The following is a 19,848-nucleotide window of genomic DNA, read 5'->3' as shown; positions in this document are numbered from 1 at the left end:
GAAAAACGAAGGTCATCGTGAGACCGTTGCTTCTTCAAAGTACACTACTGACAATACCGCTTCGACCCTTCATTTCAACACGGACTTTTTGACAAAAGATCACAGAAGTCTGCTTAAAGATGAAATGCTTAAAATGAAGGTCATCCCGAGACCATTACTTCTTCAAAGTCTTTCATAATTTTTGGATCGAAGATAACTCTTTTATAATTCATATGTAGATTTTAGCATAGTGATAATATTTTACGTAAACAAACATTCTGAAATCGCACAACTTAAATTGTTTTCTTTATTCGTTTCCGCTTAGAAAACTCTTTTAGCTAATAGCGCGCTTCCAACTCATTAATTTTCTGATGCAAATGTGGTTGCCTGTGTTTAGAGTAAATATTTTGTAGTTTTTGCATCAAGCCATCCAATCCTGTACATTTTATGAAGATTTATCTCTAGAAGAAAATCTCTTTTCTGCATGGAATTAGGCGGTAAGATTCTACCAAGGAGAATAACCGGATAGACCCAGCCATTAATTTACTTTCCGTGAAGAACTGTGATGATGGGATTCCTACATATACGCCGAAAAAGAGGTATAACTGAGTCAGGCAAAAGTAATATGTACTCTCCTTGAATTCATCATTTAAGGCTATGTCTTGAAACTATTTACCATAATATTCTTATTTTCTTGTTCAAACGTTACGTTTCGGAAATCTTTTGTGTCAATTTTTCAAAATGTGGACATAAAAATTTATCTTTGTAGAGCTATATTTGACCACCTGTCGTTCGCTCACATTTTTGGCTGTTTCCGAAAAATCCTTTTAGAATGCTGAATTTACTAATCATGGATCATTCGATGAAATATGCCATATACAGGGACATCATTGAGATTCCGGGAAGTACATGAAAAATCTGAGTATCATATCAAGTAGATAGCGGCGATCTTTAGAGGACGATGTACGAAGAGCAGAGATGTTTTGTCCTCGAACTACTCACGCACACACCCAGAATCGATGAAGTCGAGAACCGGTATTCGTGTCGCAAGTGTCTGTTGGCGATATGTTGGCGATTTCGCATACATATTCCACAACGGTGACTTGTCACCCTTCGACATACATTCTTCAAACATTACAAAATATTTTGTTTTTTTCGATCTTTTCCCCATAAAATGAACACCTTCGGCGCTCATCAGGTGCACTCGTCGCCCGCCTACCTGACCACTGCTAGTTGATGTCGATCGGTCGCGTACCGTTGCGCTTTTGATCTCCGCCTGCCGGGGTGGTCTTCGCAGCTTGTTGCGTTCGGGAGTTTGTTCGGCGATAATCTGCCGCAAAACCTATTGGTCGCTCTTGTCGCTCTATTCGTAGAAGGAATTCCTTTTTTTGGAAGACAACCGGAACGATTTGGCGCGAATAAACCACCGCCAAAGCGCCAGTCACTCACTCCTTCCAGCAATTCCTTGTAGATCTAATCGAACATCGATACGTTTTCTCCACCATTTCGGCCTTAATCTCGTTCCTACCACACCCAGTTTAGTCTGGCTCTATTTAATCTCTATTCCTTATATCTCTATTTAATCTAAATATTCGTGTTCTTCTTCCACATGTTTTATTTTTTAGTAAGCTTGCTAAAGACTTCTCACTTGAATTCGCTTTCTTTTTTTTACTTTTGTATCGTTTTATTTTAAGCATAATGTATCGCTAGTCTATATCTGAATGTTTACCTCTTCACTACATTCTCTACAACCCAATAAATTATTGAGTTTTTTCTAAGAACACTCACATAAATTAGTTCTTCCGATTAAAATCTTTTCGATCTAGAATTCGTTTAGTTCACCATGTGGTTTGAAGATGCATGCCAAATAGGGCATTTATCGTTGAAAGTGTTGCGTGAGGGGATTCTCTGGATTTTCCACGTTCTCCAGCATCTCATGTTTTATATGATTGCGTGCGCTGGCTCGATTATTGTTTTATGTGCATATCCATGCAGATGTATGTGAACTAAATATGTGCTGAGAGATCTTGAAAAATCCTTATCTGAGGAAAATTGTAAAGAGGTTTAATTCCTTGAACTGGCACATCGCGAGATGAGGGCTAAATTTGCTACAGTTCTTTAAAATGAAATTTAATGGCAAGATTTGTAACTACAAAATCCAAAACAATAAAACAAAACTCTCAGACTATTTAGACATTTAGCCGTTAGAATACAAGGTAGAAAAAAAAAACTATTTTTCTTATATTAATCGTGAAGAAACGTGATATATTATGATAGCTCTAGCGACACGTTTTTGTAGTATTCGTGAATGTCTCCGTCGTGAAGTTCCTTAAAGGCACGTAGTCGTTTTTTCTTTTCGTCACGCCATACTGTACTTACAATAGTGTCTTTATTTTCGAGGTTGCGATTATCCGTACCTCAATTGTTTCTTTGCTCATCGGTTTTATTTTCAAATATCATCATAGCCTCATATCTACACTTCGTGCAATCGCTGTTATTCTCGCATGTATATATCGCGTTTTTTTTCTCTTTGTAGCAATGAAAAACTCTTCACATACGGATCGTGGAGTCTCAGCGTTTCCTCATTTTGATTCAAAATACAAATGTTGCTGCGATACGGTTCATGTTAAGGTGACATATTAGTCTTTTCTTTATCTTTTCATTATCCTACTCATGACTTTTTATGGATTTCAGCAAGGAACATTGATGATTGGAATAGTTAGCGCAATAATAGCTGTATTCGGAATGTTTCAATCTTTGTTTTCCTCAACGGATAACGTCACTATGGCAGTTCTTGAAGTTAGTAATACTTTTTGTGTTCTTATCTGACAACCTAATTATTCTGACGATCGTCCTTTCAAGATTCTCTATATGACTGTGGAGGCGTTGTGTATAGCACTACTCTTCGTCGCTATTTTCAAGGATAAGAAGCTACTCCTTATTCCATTCTTTTTGATACAGGTTTGTTGGGTTTACGTCGAAAAATTCTGATTTTAGATGAGACGGTCGTGACTTATTGACTTAATCGCCGGGCGAATGTTATGTTATGGCCTAACGCGCCTTATCCGCACCGAGATGTGTCGTCCTCAATCACGTCCGAGCCCACCCTGTTCGATCTTCAGCTAGAGCTCGCATAGAATCTAACCATCCGTCGTTGTCCCATGATCGGTGGAACTTTACGTCTCGCCTGAACTGCCCGCCAACTCCAAGTATCCTCTTCCCTTACCACAGCCGTCCAGAACTTTCCTTTACCACCAGGAGACTCCTTCCAGTTTGGGTCTGGGAGCATCCGCAGGACCACTGTCACAAGAAGATCAGACATCTTCTCATAATGTGACCAAAAAAGCGACGAGGTTTTTTTTTATGACTACTACAAAAGACCGGGCAAGATTTTAATGTTTTCCGCGTGTCACCCGCCGGTACACGATATCCACTTCCGAGTGAAGTTCTTCGTAATGGCACACCATTGGCCAAGTAGCCTGACAGTCTTTCAAACAGCTTTCTCTTCACGCGATCAAGCTTCTCCACCGCCGTCGACGGCGTTGCGAAATGCTGTTAGGTAGACTTGCAGCTTGACTTCGTTGGCGATAGGTGTCCACAGGCACCTGGTCAATTAGTTGAATGCCGGATCGGCTTTAGCCCATCTTTGCTGGATATTTTTCTCATAGCTGTCATCGTCTTCAACATACAGTCCAAATAACAGAACTCATCCACGAGTTCAGTAGACTGTCCGTCCAGCCTTCCTGTTGACGGTCTCAAGGAGACCCACATCTGCTTGCACAATTATCAGGGCGGAGTCGCAGTCCGTCGGCTGCAGCCGATTATATATATATATATATATATATATATATATATAATATATATATAATAGGTATATGACAACATGTTGTAACTCTGCGCTGCTCGAAAGGAACATTACTACGTCGTCGGTGTACTCGAGAACCACCAAGGGAGATGCAGACGGTGTTAAAAGTTCAAGTTCTCGGCAGGACAGAGAAGGTCCCGTCACGGCCCCTTGTCTCACTCCATTTCCCATTTCGAACGATGTTGTAAATCCAGTTGGTGTTGCTGGTGTTCTTCTATTCATGTCGTTTCTTAGGTGAACAAGGAACCCCAACGGTGTACAAATGTTCCTTCCAGATGGACAGGGTTGTCTCCCCGACAACGACTGCGTTGATTAAGAGACCTCTTCTTCTTGCCGCTATATTGCCTTAGCAGAACAGACTTTTCTCAGGTTTTTTCCCTCCCACGCCTTTTCAAAATTCTTCACTCTTGACGTCCATTCGTTATCACGACCACGTTTCAGCTGACAACGCAACATCCTTCTCAGATGCTTCTCCTAAGTGAGTTCACCAGTACTGCAGGCTACACATACAGAATTGTACGTGGATCAAGTCTCGACAGATGGAAAGACGAACTTCTGCTCGGTGCTAAAACCGGGGACATTTTTTTTGCGTCCCAAACGCATTCGGTGAAAAAATCACGTCTTTCGCTCTCTTTTTGGTCCGTAATCCGATATCGAATGGAAATTCGTTGGGGGGGGGGGGGGGGGGGGGGGGGAAAGAGAAAGTCCTTCTGCATTCATCGCCCTTGAGACCAGCCAAGTCGAGCTTCGGACGATACTGAACTCCACGACCCCTTTTCTGGAACCCTACCATCAAGATGAGAAGAAATTTAGGGTGGCCGGTATCGAATGGGACGTCCCAGATAGCTCTAGATTTTCGGATGTCTGACAAAAAAGATGTTCTATATCAGAATGTAATCGAGCTGAAGCTTAAGAGTTCTCATTTTCCGCTGGCGCTGCTTATGTGGCATTAAAGAGGTTGTTCTTTGCCACGTAAGCTGATGGCGTCGATGATTACTCTTAGATGTAAATGCAATGATGAGATTTGTCTGGTCGCAAAGGTCTATCAGACGACTTTGGTAGTCGGACGTTTGCTTCGCGGGATGATGTCATTTTCGAAACACATTGGATTGTTGTTCAAGTCCATCTTTGCACTAGCATCAATTCCGGCAATTACCGCCTGCTGGCTCGGTATCTTGGATATCAACTTATTGAGTTCATAATAAAATGGCATTACAAAAAAAAAAAACATACAAAGGCGAATCCTGACGACGTTGAGCCAAATTCCTTCACCACGTTCTTGTGATCATTCGTCGCAGCTATCGCAGTCTCCTGCCATGTTTTCATCAGCGCCGCCACTGTAGATTGTGTAATCTCCGAAACTGATAACGGACCGTTTTCTGATGTGTGTTTCCTGCAGTGCTGAAAATGACAGACAGAGATATTCCAGAAGTTTAGACAGAGTTGCTTGCTGGAGTTCCCTCGTCAAGGTACGGCAGTTCAGGATGACGAAGCGGATAGTGGCTGCCAAAGATTCCATGCTTCCTCCAGGCAGATGACTTTTCAGGATATGGGCTTTAGCGATGTGTTGAACGACAGCACCTTTCGCCATACATGGGAATCTTGCACCATATAAGCTGTTCAGGATATACAACTCGTACGCTCGTACGGGTATACTCAAGTGTCTGAGTGCGTCTAAACATCGTCTGAAAACAGGGCCAACAGAATGTAATAGTCAGACTTGTATACGTGACCCCAGAGATGATCGTATTTTATGCTTTGAGATGTAGGAACAAAAAAGGGGTGGAATCTGTCCCTCAAATCCTGAAAAAAAACTGCTAGTCACACCTCATTACAGATGAATTTACTGTAGAATATTGTCATTAAAGTTCTTAAATGCTCTTGCCGTTCCTTTTATAAGCCTTTATAAAATCCTATTTGTTTTGTTTTAAATTATGATACCACAATTATGAACTACAAAGAGTTTTATAAGGGACACTAGCGCTTCTCCCCATCAATCAAAAGCTACAGAGGTCTTATGTGGGGCTAGTTCTTTTGTGATCGAACGGTACATCGTCTCTGTTCATTGCTGGATTTTTGGCATTTTCCCAAAACGTATTGTGCGCTGTCTCGGACTTGACTGTAAGTTCAACCCCTCTTTTGGAGCTTTCACATACACGTATTATGCAGTTGGAATTGTGCTTTGGTGAATCCACCTGCACCTTTAGCCTAATACACAATAACCTAAAGTCCTCCTATGTAATCGGCATGATGCGATGTGATACTAGTCACCCCTGTCACCAGTCAGTCACCCTCTCTGTCACATGGGCAAACCATACAGCTAGTATGGAGTTCTGCATTCCTGGTCATACCCAAACATGCGTACCAGCCGTCGGTCAACCTTTGTTCATTTTGCAGAATCTTTTCCAATTGCTAAACCGGGGAGAAAGTGACGACGAATGTGAGGATGTTGTCGCTCAAGAAGTTGATACAACTGATGGTCTATATAGCAGGTCATTGTGTTTCAAAAAATTTGGCCTTCTACCCGAACCACTCGAATAAGAATAGGTTTTGTAGAAGGCAATTTGGGTGGGAGCACTCAACAGTGCTCTAGTCGAACTGTCATGCAGCTAACTGCACTTAGATCGCAAAAATCATTCGTAGAAGCACAAAAATTGTCCTTAAAGGCAGCGCACCACGATTTTGACGTGGTGCGGGACCCACAGTGAAAGCAGAGAGTTCGGATAGTAGACTGTAGGACCCGGCGTGGATGCACTAATTTTTCTCTAATTGTCGTAAAAAATGCCTTGAAAGATGCCGTTGTTTTCGATCAGAATTGTGGTCGAAGATTAATTATGTTCTCCCACGCCTATTCAAGTCAAACCGATGAATGAGCTGCTAAGAGAACCGGTACGTATGCATAGAGGCACGTTCACAGGTATCTCGTAAGAACTAAAGAGGTCCCACCGCCCTTCTTTAAGACGATTACGGAAAAATGAGCGGAACCATGCTAGGTTCCACACCATATCAAAGTCGTGATTATCGAATCATAAATAATCGTATCATCAAAATCGTATCGTATCAATCCTTTAAATCCCGATTGCGGAGAAGCCATCTCTAAGGCTATTTTAAGATCTTTTTTATCGTTGAAAATACCGCAACATATAACATAGCTATTCATTTCCAGTAAAGCTACTTGGAAGGTTTGATGAGGTAGATGCATTAGTAAGTTCATCTCCTTCATCCTTCTTTATCCTTGTAGCATTAGCCTTCATGTCTTAGATCCTTCAGGACTAATCTGTGAATTTTAGGGCCCCGACCCACTCAGCTATTCACTTCCAATCATAGGTGCGATAGGAAGAAGCCGGACCTTCTTCAGGTGAAGGGGGTTTAGCTCATGGGGTGCAGCTCAAGTGAAGAAGGTCCTTTCGCCAAGCGTTCAAATGTGAAAGAGGTCAGAGCACCGGCTCCGACTATCGCTTGTATGCTTCCAATGATGAACTGTCGATTTATGAACTACCGCCTTCTCAAATGAGAAAATCGTTTGACAACTGAGAACGGAACTTTGTGCTTGGGAAGCGATTTTTGCGTTCTAATGTGCAGTTCAACTAAGGCAGTGTTGAGCACACACTCCCCCCTCATTTTCAGAGCCACTTAGAAGATCGCTATTAAAATACCACCAATTCAGAAATGACAACCAGAAATAGTTCAGTCTTTTGTGTGCTTCTTTCTTTATAATCAATAAGCCAAGAAAGTCCATAGAAGAGACTCATTTCTAAATGATGAATGAGAGAAATGGTCCTAAAATGTTCAAGAAAATACTACTTCTGTAACTAGCTCTGGCATCCAACTGTCGGCAGGCTTAGATGAAATTCCCCAAACTTTACTAATAACATAAGCAGCCCTCCATAACATATGCCATCAATTCTTGAGCGACAAATAGATTACAAACAAAAGCAACCGTTATTAAATGAAGTAGCATAAACAGAGGAAGGAACACCAGCGGTTTAGATGGTCCATCGCCAATTAAAGGCTACATTACGCAAGAATCCTCGCTGGAGCAAATTAATGTTGTTTTTCGGCACATAGAAATACTCTTGAGTAAGAAGTGAGTGCGTTTTGGTCCTTACAGCGATTTTTTTTTGACGGATGCTTCAGGAGATTCTCGCTTACATGATTTATTTTCTCTTATGACGAATTGTATGTTCAACGATGGCGATCGGGTTGTCTACTGGTGCGAAGGGTTCGACAATTGCGCGTTTTCTGAATTCTTCTATTTCTGAAGATATATTTTTAGAGAAACAAGGCCTAGGGGGGATTAGTAGACTAGGTTTTACTTGTTGTGAGATTGGGTAAAATGTGGTTGGCTGGAGGGGGTGGGGGGAGGGCACTCAGTGGCGCCCTCATTTCTGGGAGTAAATAACTAGATCAATTGTAGCCCTAAGACGTGCTGCAAGATGATCTGTGGCATGTAAGCTAAAGTTAAAGTTAAGAAAAAAAAGTGAGAAAGAGCGTCCAGAAATAAGGGTGCCACTGTGAGCCCCTCGCCCCCTAATTTACATTACATTTTCTCCGTCAGATTTTCATATGCCACGTCAGATCTTCTGGAACTTCTTCATTCATTTGTACGCTAACTTCCAACTTGCTCAATTACAACCTCTTCTGAGGTAAACGTTGCAAAGAAGATTTTCTTGAAATATCTCTTTTTACAGCGGGTGCGCACTAATTTTCATTAGGAAAAGTTTGGTGCCACTCACATCTAAGCATTCCTGTACGTCAGGTACTGCGTTTGTAAGTCCTGCACTAGCTAAATAAGTATTCTCATTGTATATAGCTCTGTGCCAAAGTTGGCATTTTGCAATTTTATGGTCAAGGGATGAATTCTTCTGTCTTGCAGATCTTTTGCAATTATTGTTTCTAGAAGGGGTATGCTGACGGTTCTCCATGAATGAACTTGGGTTTCGCTTTTTCGCCTATCAATTCGTGTGTTTAGAGCGAGATTAGAGAGTGGTACTGTACTAACATTAGTAAGCCGCGGAGTAGCTCACGTGATATTCCCGTGGTGTTAGTTGTCAGCCAAAGTTGGCAATTTGCAGTTTTATGGTCAGAGGATCAATTCCTCTGTTTTGCAGATCTTTTGCAATTATTGTTACTAGAAGGAGTATGCTGACGGTTCTCCTTAAATGAACTTGGGTCGGCATTTTTGTCCATAGTCTATCACCTTCTTGATGCTATAGAACTGTTTTGAAGAATTGTGACAATTTTGCTCTTGTTCTATCGTTTAATGTTCCGGGGGTAAAGTATTCGTGTTGGAGATCACTCAGTCGCGCGCTTACTTCTGGAAGCTTTATCTTCCTTTTTTCCCTTAGCAACTTTAGCTTACAAGTCCTAATCCTTAGGTTTTAGTGCCCCGACTGAATTAGTTATTCATTTCCAGAAATAAGAGCGCGGTTGATGTCCCCATCCCCTCTCTCTCAGTTACATTTCACCCCGAGTTTCATCGTCCATTACATTGAGATTGTTGCTAATTTGTTTGCTCCGAGTGAGCTTGGATATTGCATTTGTGGAAAACTCCCTTCTCCGTACGCTTGGTCAGAGGAAGTGTGGTGTTGTCAGTGGCACTGCTCTAGGATAAGATTAGTGTTTTCCAGTCCAGTTATTGGATGAAATCCTCCGTTTAGTGCATGTTTTCCAAAAAGAATTTCTAGAATAATTATGCTAACGCCTTTCCTTGAAGTAGTGCAGTTTCCACGTTCCATTAATTTATCAATTTTTTTTTCGCAGTCTTGTATTTTAGAACTTCGTGAGTGTTGTTTTACTAATGCTATAGCTCTTAGATTACAAATCACCACATTTATTTCCTCAGTTTATGTCACTATCAGTGAAATGTGGTCATTTTTAAGCTACTGCAGAATGTTCTAGTACTGTATGTGCATCTGAAATGTCGTTTATACTAATTTGCTTGAGCTGCAGTCAAGATTGGTATTGATCTTTCTTCTCTGACACTGTTCCGGAGTTCTCGCCCTCGTCAAAGGCTGGAAAAGATTCATGAGTGACTTATCCCGTCAAATGAATATTCATCTTACAGAAAGTATAGTGAGGCCAAAACGGTATGAAACTTGGTGGGGCTGCGTAAAAACTAGAAGCGGTGCGAAAGAACGTAGTGGTCGGGATTGAGGGAGGACCGTCACCATTTACTGCTGCAGTGGGCGATGGTGTCCCATCTCGATCCTTGCCACTATCCGCTGCACCGCTTCGAATTGCAACCGCTTCTGCAACTGTACCTAACTTCATGCCGTTTTGACTCGACTATATTTGAACGGTTCGTAGGCTCAAAAAAAAGCACATCGGCGAGTGTGCTTACCTCAGTCTTGCTGAAACTGATAGCTTGGCAGACTTTCTGGTACCACAACTATGTGTTACAAATGTTTTTATAAGGGATATCAGCGGCCGGCCCGTAGATTAGAACCCGCTAAGGTCTTGGTATTGTGATCACTAATGATCTAGCCACATATCCAAGCCACCTATTCTTTCTGTTCATTCGCTAAAGGCGAGAATAAGATGTAATGATGGGGGGAAAGTTGTACTAACAGAGGTAAAGAGAAGAGGACATCACAGTTCTATTCATAAGAATTGCAATGTCTTTTTTTAGTTGTTTAGAAAGCTTCCGTCTACGCTTTTTTTCCTTTAGTCTTATCTCTAAATAATACGAATTGGTTTTAAAAATGAACAAATTAAAATTAGTCTTGTTGGTTTTAGTTAAGTTCTTTTAAAATTCTGGAACTCTGTTAATATTATGGAATGTTTTAGATTACGTTATTGGGAAATCTTATTGTGATATAGTTAATGACAACGTTTTTAGGTGCTCTCTCTGTTAATGTGCGCAATCTTTACGTTACTCTGCATATGGGCTCTAATTGATGCCGATAATTTCATTGGAATAGTGATCAAGGTGAGTTCACTCTTGATAATTGTTTGAATATTTTTATCGCTCGCAACTGATTTGTTTGTCAGATAATTTTCATTTTGTTTTCATAGGTTGACCTGTGTTTTGTCCCAATCAGTTGCAATTGAGATTGGCTTTTTTTGTTGCCATCACGTGTGGTTGCATTTTTTTCATGGCCAATCATCACTCTAATTTAATGCCATCATGCAATGCAGGAATTTGTTACAAATTAGAAACCAGTTTGCAGTCGTATATGCCATGGTTGCCCCATTTTATCAGGAGTTCATGAAGCGCTAAAGAGAGGGCGAGCTGTTGAGATCTTCAATTCAATAATTATTCAATTAATAACATGTTTACTTCGTTAAGTTGTTGTATTAGTTTGAAGCTCCTTCAAATTTCATTTTTATTTTCAGTGTTAGGAAAAATTTGTACGAACTGTAGGTATCCTCTGTCTGTTCAAAATCTTAAGCAGAATACCCCACTGCAACAATTTTGTTTGATGGCAGAATTATTTTCTTGGAAAATGAGTTATACCAGAAATTTCCTTAATATCAACAGGGAAAAGGTAGAAGAAACAGATTGTCTTCAGTTATACTACTTTTGATGCCTTTGTCGTCTTTATGAATTTCTAAATATATGGGAATTAATGGGAGCGGTATCTCAAACAGTACACGTCTCATGAAAACTGTAGCAGAGTAAGTAGGATCGGTATTCACTTACTCCACTCTAACAATTGAAATAATTTTTTTTGCAGATCATTTACTAAGGAAGCAGATTTTTAGAAGAGTATTATCAGGCATGAACAGAAGCAAAAAAAAAAAATCTGCAATATTTCAGACCTTGTTGACAGTTCTAATCTTTATTTATTTTTACTATTTATTTCTTATTTTTCTATTCATTTTTATTTCAAACTCGAAAAATGTTGTTTCTTGAGGAATGTATTGTTATTTACATATCATTACATTAACATATTACTATATTATTAGTTTGTTGAGATCATCTTTATTTCCCTGCTTTTCTCCTTCTGGTTTTCTGCAATCAACTCAGATAGTAGGAATGAAAAAATGAGCAAAGTAAAGATTTGTACGCGACATTGACCACTCTGAAATTCCCTTTGTTCAACAAACCGATGAAAATATCTTTAGGAGTCCGTTGTGAGCCCAGAAGAGATGGAGATGGAAAAAACACATCCAGAAATGGCGGGAAAAATGAGTTAGTTGTACACTATAACTATGCAAAAGTTATTACTTCTTTGTGTAATGGCTTAGTGGTGAATCCGTTCAAACAACTTTGGCTGATCATATTCTGATCGATGTGGATATTTATAACCCGATAGTTCTAAATTTAGTCGTCCGCTTGGCGGCTGCATTTCTGGCAACAACGTTCATGTTGTTGTTTTGTATGACGTTCTGGTGGCTGGTCGTTATTCATAGGTGAGTTTTTTGAAGTGAAATATCCAGTAGCTACGGTTTGACGAAACGTTATACTATTTTATACTGTAGATGTGAAATGAAAAAAAAATAAAATGTAGTTGCATTTTATTTTTTATCTTATCTTCTTATCTTAATTTATCTTGGACTATTGGAGTTAGTCGTTAACTTTTTTAGATTTGTTTAGCAAACATTAAGTACCCATTAGGTAGTGTAGCATGAGACTGAGTAAAGTTGATCATAGGAATCAGAAACACGAATAAGGCAGCCAGCAGAGGTTGCGCTGAAGTAGATGGTGCTGTTAAAAACTACCTTGTACGTAGCCGCTTACGCAGTATTTCATCTCAAATCAAAACGTCTTGAGTTGACCAAAGGTGCAGTCTTAAAAGCATCACCCCACAAGTCTGGGTTGGTGCGAGTTTCAGGTGGGTTATGCCTATACGGAATCGCATATTATGGAGAGAAGGGTGATTCCGTCTATTTCTTCCTAACTGCCGTAAAAAACAGCCCGTATGATACGAATTCGAGCGTTCGGCGCGCTATTTTCCACAACGAGTTCGATTGGAGCGCGTCGGCCCTGTGCATGTGCCGCATCTCCCGGGCCGTTTTTTTTTCCGGCAATTAGGAAGAAATGGACGGAATCATCCTCCTCTCCATAATCTACACCCGTATAGGAACTCTCCACCTGAATTCCGCACCACCCCAGATTCGTGGGGTGGTGCCTTTAAGTAGATCTCAATGTTAGATTCCTAAGCTGCTCATAACACAGATTCTTTCGCTGATGCTAAAGAAAACGTATATAAGAAAAGGTAGAGGTATAAAAGGATTTATAGGTGCTACCAATACTACAGCGACATGGAAAAGCACAGGGAACCGTTCGATACACCAGTCTCCTACAGCGCCCAACAAGGAGCACAAGTTTATTGAGTATAGCGAGAGATCGATTGTAAAAAGTACGATTCCGTAATGTTTAGCAGAACAAAATGTGATTTATCACCTAGTGATAAAAGACTGCATCTATATAGGAAAGTCTAGTGAGCTGCTGCGATTGTGTTTTGTTACATTTTTTCCACTTACGTTACTTACTGGTATTATATTTGTGTACTAACACATGTATTTTCTCTTTGCCGTTATACCGATCTCAATGTTCATATATTAGAGTTCTTGTATTTAAAGAAGATAATAAATAAAAATAAGAAGAGCTGTTTTATTGTTGCTTAGAAAGAACTGATTACACTGCTACATTTTGAAGCTTCAAACCAAAAAACGTTGTTAGAACAAAAAGTGGATAAAGGATAAAGTGTCTGGCGTTAATCAATCCGCTTAGGATGCGTTGTTCCATGTTCCATGTTCACTTCAATTCAGAATCGTTTTAAGTTTACGAACGTGTAACTGGCCTATACAATGACTTACAGGGTTAGCCAATATATCAAGTCAGTGTGTTTATCCTGCCAGACAAGTCTGGTACCAGTTTATCGACCCCAGAGGGATGAAAGGCTTGGTGAGCACAAGAGCGGATTTGAACCTTCGATCGATCGTGCAGGCAGCAGAACCTATAACCACTGCCTTACGCCCGCCCACTTTGGAATGTAGATAAAAAAAATTCTTAGACATGTCATCGAGCTGGACTGATCCCTTCAGGGGATTCAGCTTGGAAACTATTAATTTATGAATGAGTTGTCAGTTCTGTTATAACATTTGGTGCGTTTTTTCTTCAGTAGATGTTCTAAGAGCCTGTACTTTGCTTCTTTTTGCATTTTCGGGGAAGAAGAATCAGCTTCTTTGAGTCACTAGGCTGTCTTCAAGACGGTTTTAAACAGGTTTAAGGGTGCTTTGGAATTTTCTCAACAGGAGGTCACAAGAGGGGTGAGGGAGCAAGAGAGAGTCGTAAGGAGTGTGGGAAGAGTAGGGAAGATTTGAAGAGGGGAAAGAGTAGTCTCAAAGGATGAAGGGTGGAAAATTTAGCTCTAATAATCTAGTACGTGCTTTGGTGGGATACCTTATGGTGCCAGTAATTAAAGTTAGCGAGTGGCGCAGTGCGTTGTTGCGCGGTTTTTATTGAAACGGTCAGAGATCAATCTTTGACAGAGGTGAGATTTTTGCATTTAGCATTAAACAGTTTAAGGAACACTCTCCTTATCAAACAATGGCGAATTTTCATATCATCACTCAAGAAAGCAATTTCGATGCCATTAGTTAGCAAAAAGAAGGCATCTGCAGCTGAACATAACGATACAATTAGTGCAAAGTAGGTTCCACCTGAATAACGACGCTCACAGTAAATTTCCATGTCATACAATTTTGCACTGCTGTAGAGGTAGATTTTGTCGATAACTGAGCAAAATTTGGTGTTTCCAATTTCTCTAGTTTCTCCTTGAAAGCTACTTGAGAAAAATTCTTATTTTTTCCCCACATTTTGAATTTTTCTCAAGTAACCTTTGAGAGAACCATAACACGTACAGAGATCAAAATTTGCAGCTAAGAGTTTTCCCCATTGCTCTTCTAAAATACACCATTGAACTTTTCGCCTACGTTACCGCAACCTCGCAAAGAGAAAAGGTGCAAAATTTCAGATTTCGGCTGCGCGACAAAATCTGTGTGACTTAGAACAAAAGCCCAACAACTCAGCTGGTTGTTTGCAAAAACTAATTCCCTTTGAAGAGTATCATAGAAGATTTTTTCTGTAAGAATTCAGTTTTACTCATTTTTCAGTTGGTTTTTTCTCCTCGAAAGGTACCTGAGGAGAAGTAGAAAAATTTGAAAATCCTCAACTTTTTCTCAACGTGCCGTCAAAGATACACCTGAGAACCTGTGGAGAAAGTTACTGGAGTGTTTTATAGCGCAAATCATCTACAAAACGCATTACTTAGTGTCTCTTCTACGTTTTTTTGCGCCAAGCTATAAATATTTATCTCAATCTAACAAAATCAGGGTAATCCAGCAGTCATTTCATCAGGGTCAGTGTGAATAGCTAAAATCACGTCTGAATGCTGTAAGTACATATTGGAAAAATGGCGGGTGAAGTGTTCTTCTCAGTTGTTTCTTTTTCCGCTTCGCGAAAATCAAGATTCCGGCGGGGATCGAACTATTCACCGTCTTTATTAAACAACAGCTAGCGTTTCGGCGTTATCGCCTTCGTCAGAGCCAGGAAAATTCAAAGCCATTAGTGATTTAGCCAGCTCAAGAAAATCAATTAAAACTACGTTTCAACATGACGAGATTCAAAGACAGTCGAACATGGGCAATATTCACTGTCTGTTATCACTGTTGATAAGTAAAATTGTTTGCATGTCGTAGAAAACAGTTGAAAATCCTTTTAGAAGTTGTTCTGCGTCGTTATCAGTTGTTTTTTTCCATTCTGCAGAAATCAAGATTCCGCTAAGGGTGGCACTCTTGAACATCCGTAATGAGGCATATGTTCTGAGGCACTTTTAATCCTTCTATCTTATAGTCGAACAAGAACTCTTCAGGACTTATCACAGATGGATCCACTGGAACCTCCATATCTATAAATTGGACAGTTGATACTAATGACAATGCACAAAGTAACACAATGCAATACAGCACAATGAAATAGAGTTGATAATACAATAACAAAAATGAAAAATGAAGATTCATCTCTGTATTCTTGGCCGTTCAATAATGGCCGCTGAGAGCGATTGTCACGAGTTGATGAGTTGAGGTGGTTCAGTGTGTGAGTTAATAATTGGCGGACTGCGTCGATTCACATTTTGATGAAGGCTGACAGGTGCGATGATGGCTGACATAGCCGTGAAGACGATGAAGAGTGCGCACCACGGCAACGATGAGGAGCTCGAATTGACGGTAGCACGACAGTTTCTGTTTTGTACCTGCGTTGAATCTTTGTCCCACGAATAGGAAGGCCTCCGGGGCCGGCTGTTGAGCTGATGAGTTGTTCAGTCCTAACAACTGAGATATAATGATGATAGTTTAATAGATTCTTAGAAAAATAATAAATACTAACTTGCATTATATATATATATATATATATACTTTTCTTGAATAGTATTCTTGTCGTAGTTTAATGTAGTTAGAAGTTTGAGCGTAATGTGTAGTCTGTCTATGAAATTGGAACAAAAACTGCAATTCCTAGATATTCGAAGGGTTTTTGCATATATAATAGCAGTTTTAAGAGTACTAGAGATAAAAAAAATTACCATGACAGAAGCTAAGAACTGAAAAATTGAATAAGTTTGTCTTTTTACATTGTTCAGTATACAAATGGTTGTTATAACAGTAAATATGTAAGTCTAGAAGATGACATTCAAATTAATTTGTGCTATTAGTTTTTTCGAATGTTAAAACCTTCCGGTAAGTTCCATCTAGAATATTAGCAAGAATTTCTTCTTCAGTATTATGTATAACATGTAAATCATCCATATATCTAAATGGATGAAAATTAAAATTAGGTTTATAAAAAGCGTTGTTGAAAAAAGTTGAAAGCAAGTATTCAAAATACGAGAAGGGAAAGGTCGGGAAAAACCGTACTGATATTACTACCTGGCGAGACACCTACGATTTGTTTAAACAGTCTGTTTCCCACTTTAGAAAAACTACTGTCCAGGATATATTCGAGTAGAGACATAAGATCGTATATGTTATAATTTCTATAGTTAGGTTTATTTATAGATTCATCTAATTGGAATATTTTTTGTCCATAAATTATAACAAATATTCTACGAGCATTTTTGAAACATATTTTGATAATTTCTATCATATTTCTAATGGAATATTAGTAATCATGTTGGTCTGCTGAGAATAATTGAAGTCCATGACCTGCTATGGATGTTATATCGTGAGGTATATTTTTATCATTGATAGGTCAACAAGTGTTTAAGCAGTTTTTCTTCTTATAGACAGCTTTGGTATAACTACGGAAATGTGTTTCAAAAAAGAAAAGAATATTCATTAATTCTATTGATGCAGGTTTAACACTGCTGTTGAAGGCCCCATTGATGAATTTAAATTTAATAGATGATTCATGCAGTTTTGGAATTGCGTCAATAATTGGAAGAGTAGAATTAATAATATTGGAGATGCTTGGATTTTTCATGTATCTGGTGTGCCTAATAATTACATCTAAAGGATAGTCATCATAGATGCAATAGACGGAGCCGGTGCTCTGACCCCTTCACTTTTGAAAGGTTGGAGAAGGGACCTCCTTCACCTTTAAATGGTTAGCGAAAGGATCCCCTTCACCTGAGCTGCACCCCATGAGCTAAACCCTCTTCACCTGAGGAGGGTCCGGCTTCTCCCTATCGCACCTATGATAACCATGTATAATTCCGTAATAAATGTAAGGAGCATTGTTAAGTAAACCCATCTCTTTGAGAATAGAAATGAGATTTTTTTTTGCAAATAATACCGTAATTAGAACTAAATTTATTCAAGGAGCATAAAATAAAGTATTTCTGCATGTAAATGAGTCCTGTGTAGTATGAATAAAATTCAATGTTTTTAATATTGCTGAAAAGAACGGACAGCTAAGAAGTATATAGATAGTTCTTATAGAAGTTGGAAATGGTATAAGTATGGTAGTCATTTTGTTTATATCTGTTTCTAATTTTGGATGGTACAGTTTTTCTGACATTATCCCATAGATTATATGTCTGGATATTAGTAAGATTCATACGTGGTCTGAATTTCGTACCTTTGCTAAGTATGTTGTAGATTTTGTAGTTTTGAAATACACGAACATCTGCTGTTATAATGTGTTTATAGCGATAATCAATATAATTTTTAAAATAACTACAAGCATAAGGAATAGTTGTTACTTCTAAATCATGAATGTTTTTGAGAAAATTGTTGCAGCTATATATCTTCGTGGGCATAGGCTTGGGATCTTCATACACTATTCCAATAGTATAGTAATAATATGCGTTTCTCATTGAAGGAATTCTTGTAGACGTTCTTCTTGACCGTCTTGACACTTGATGTCTGTCTTTGCGATCTGCGCTATCCGCTGCTATTGATGTCGTCGCTTTCCTTTGTGAGGTCGTAAAGTCGTCTTACATATAGTCGGGTCAAAACGACGTGAAGCACGGTGCATTTGCGTACGCGCTCGACGCGGTTGAAGCAGCAGTTGGAGCCGAGGTGGTATCACCGCAAACTCCAGCGATATGTGGTGCCAGCAAGGGTTCCAGCACGCTTCTAACTGCTACGCTTCACCGCACCGCCTCAAGACAAGCCGCGTACGCAATTGCACCATGCTTCATGTCGTGTTGACCCTACTATAGCTTGTTAGCCATAGTATGCTGTCACCATTACTTGGGAGGAGCACTTCTTAGCAAGATGATGAGTCGAAGAATCCGGAAAGGAGAGTGTGGTTGTTGCGATAATTTCTGTTGAGTAGGCAAAAATTTGTAAATAGATGAATGAGGAGAAACCAAGTAATAACTAGTTTACATTCCTGTCGTTGGATGTAAGCGATCGAGAGAATACGCATCGGCAGAAAGCAATGACGATCACTCGAGGCCATGTCCAGAACAAAACGTAACCAGTGACTATCTTAGCCGTAAATGATAGTGCGGGAATGACGAGCGTTTTGTCTCCCGAAATGATTGTGTCAATTATGTGGGCTGAATCCGGAAATACAATTTTGTCCCCGAGAGTGTCTTCTCTACCAGCGATCCTCTTTACTGTATCGTGAATCATACGGACCCACAGTAGAGTTCCAGTGATCTCGGAGCTCGTTTCCTTGGTATCACATGTTACTGTGCATTTCAGCTTCAATCGGGGCTTGTATGTGAGTAAGCCTGGTTTGCGACGTAGTTCCTTGTAGAGAACCACCTCGGCTCCAACTGCTGCCTCCACCGCGCCGTTTCGAGCGCGTACGCAAATGCACCGTGCTTCACGTCGTTTTGACTCGACCATATGTAAGACGACTTTACGACCTCACAAAGGAAAGCGACGACATCAATAGCAGCGGATAGCGCAGACCGTAAAGACAGACTTCAAGTGTCAGGACGGTCAAGAAGAACGTCTACAAGAATTCCTTCAATGAGAAACTCATATTATTACCATACTATTGGATTAGTATAAAGATGAAATAGAACCATGAAATGTTTCTCATCACGGCGTATGACGGGTTTCGTTGCTTGATAACTGTTGGTCTAAATCACTTTCGAAACTGCTCCTTAGACACAATGACAACAACTTTGAGCGATCGTGTTGAAAAATAGAGTCTGTTACCTCCACGATCGTCGCAGTCAAATCTCCTCTCAGTGTCAGTGGGAATTTGGCGGTAACCAACGTGAAGGACTTTGTGGCTGACTCACTGTCATGAACTGTCGAACAGGATCCATGATCCGCGAACAAGTAAGTAATCGGTTCTCGATTTCGTCGTAGAACACTGAGATGGTAATGAAATCTACGCAATTACGTCGGATGCGATTTTCGACTGCCGGGCAGTTACGAGTGTTCAAGGCTTCCGATTCGAGGAGTTGATGGCGGGTCACTGCTTCAATGGCGAAGTTCCCTTATTCAACAGGAGAAGAGTCTTCCCTATTGGAGATAAACGAGGACAAGTGTGGAGTTGGAGGAACTGTAATAGAGCTGAGCATGATCCTCATCTGATCATGGCGTTTCGGTACTGTTGAGTGGAGGAAGATCGTTGATCTATAGAAGAG

The 19,848-nt window shown here is 39.9% G+C and overlaps 2 protein-coding genes across 2 annotated transcripts; one reads left to right on the top strand and one right to left on the bottom strand.

The window, feature by feature from the left end:
* Positions 1-2,517: 2,517 nt before the first annotated feature.
* Positions 2,518-13,126, top strand: RB195_021784 (uncharacterized protein; the record flags this gene model as incomplete). The annotated part of the gene is made up of 7 exons (XM_064208678.1): positions 2,518-2,610; positions 2,674-2,778; positions 2,842-2,940; positions 10,686-10,775; positions 11,915-11,981; positions 12,118-12,202; positions 13,033-13,126. 7 exons carry the CDS (start codon positions 2,518-2,520, stop codon positions 13,124-13,126), a joined length of 633 nt encoding a protein of 210 aa, XP_064064559.1.
* A 5,490-nt stretch (positions 13,127-18,616) lies between these two features.
* RB195_021783 (uncharacterized protein) lies at positions 18,617-19,093 on the bottom strand (the record flags this gene model as incomplete). The annotated part of the gene is made up of 1 exon (XM_064208677.1): positions 18,617-19,093. One exon carries the CDS (start codon positions 19,091-19,093, stop codon positions 18,617-18,619), a length of 477 nt encoding a protein of 158 aa, XP_064064558.1.
* Between the last annotated feature and the right edge of the window lie 755 nt (positions 19,094-19,848).

Source organism: Necator americanus, chromosome X, assembly GCF_031761385.1.
Source record: "Necator americanus strain Aroian chromosome X, whole genome shotgun sequence".
NCBI lineage: Eukaryota > Metazoa > Nematoda > Chromadorea > Rhabditida > Ancylostomatidae > Necator > Necator americanus.
Note: the sequence above shows the minus strand (reverse complement) of the source record. Positions and strands in the feature narration are given on the sequence as shown.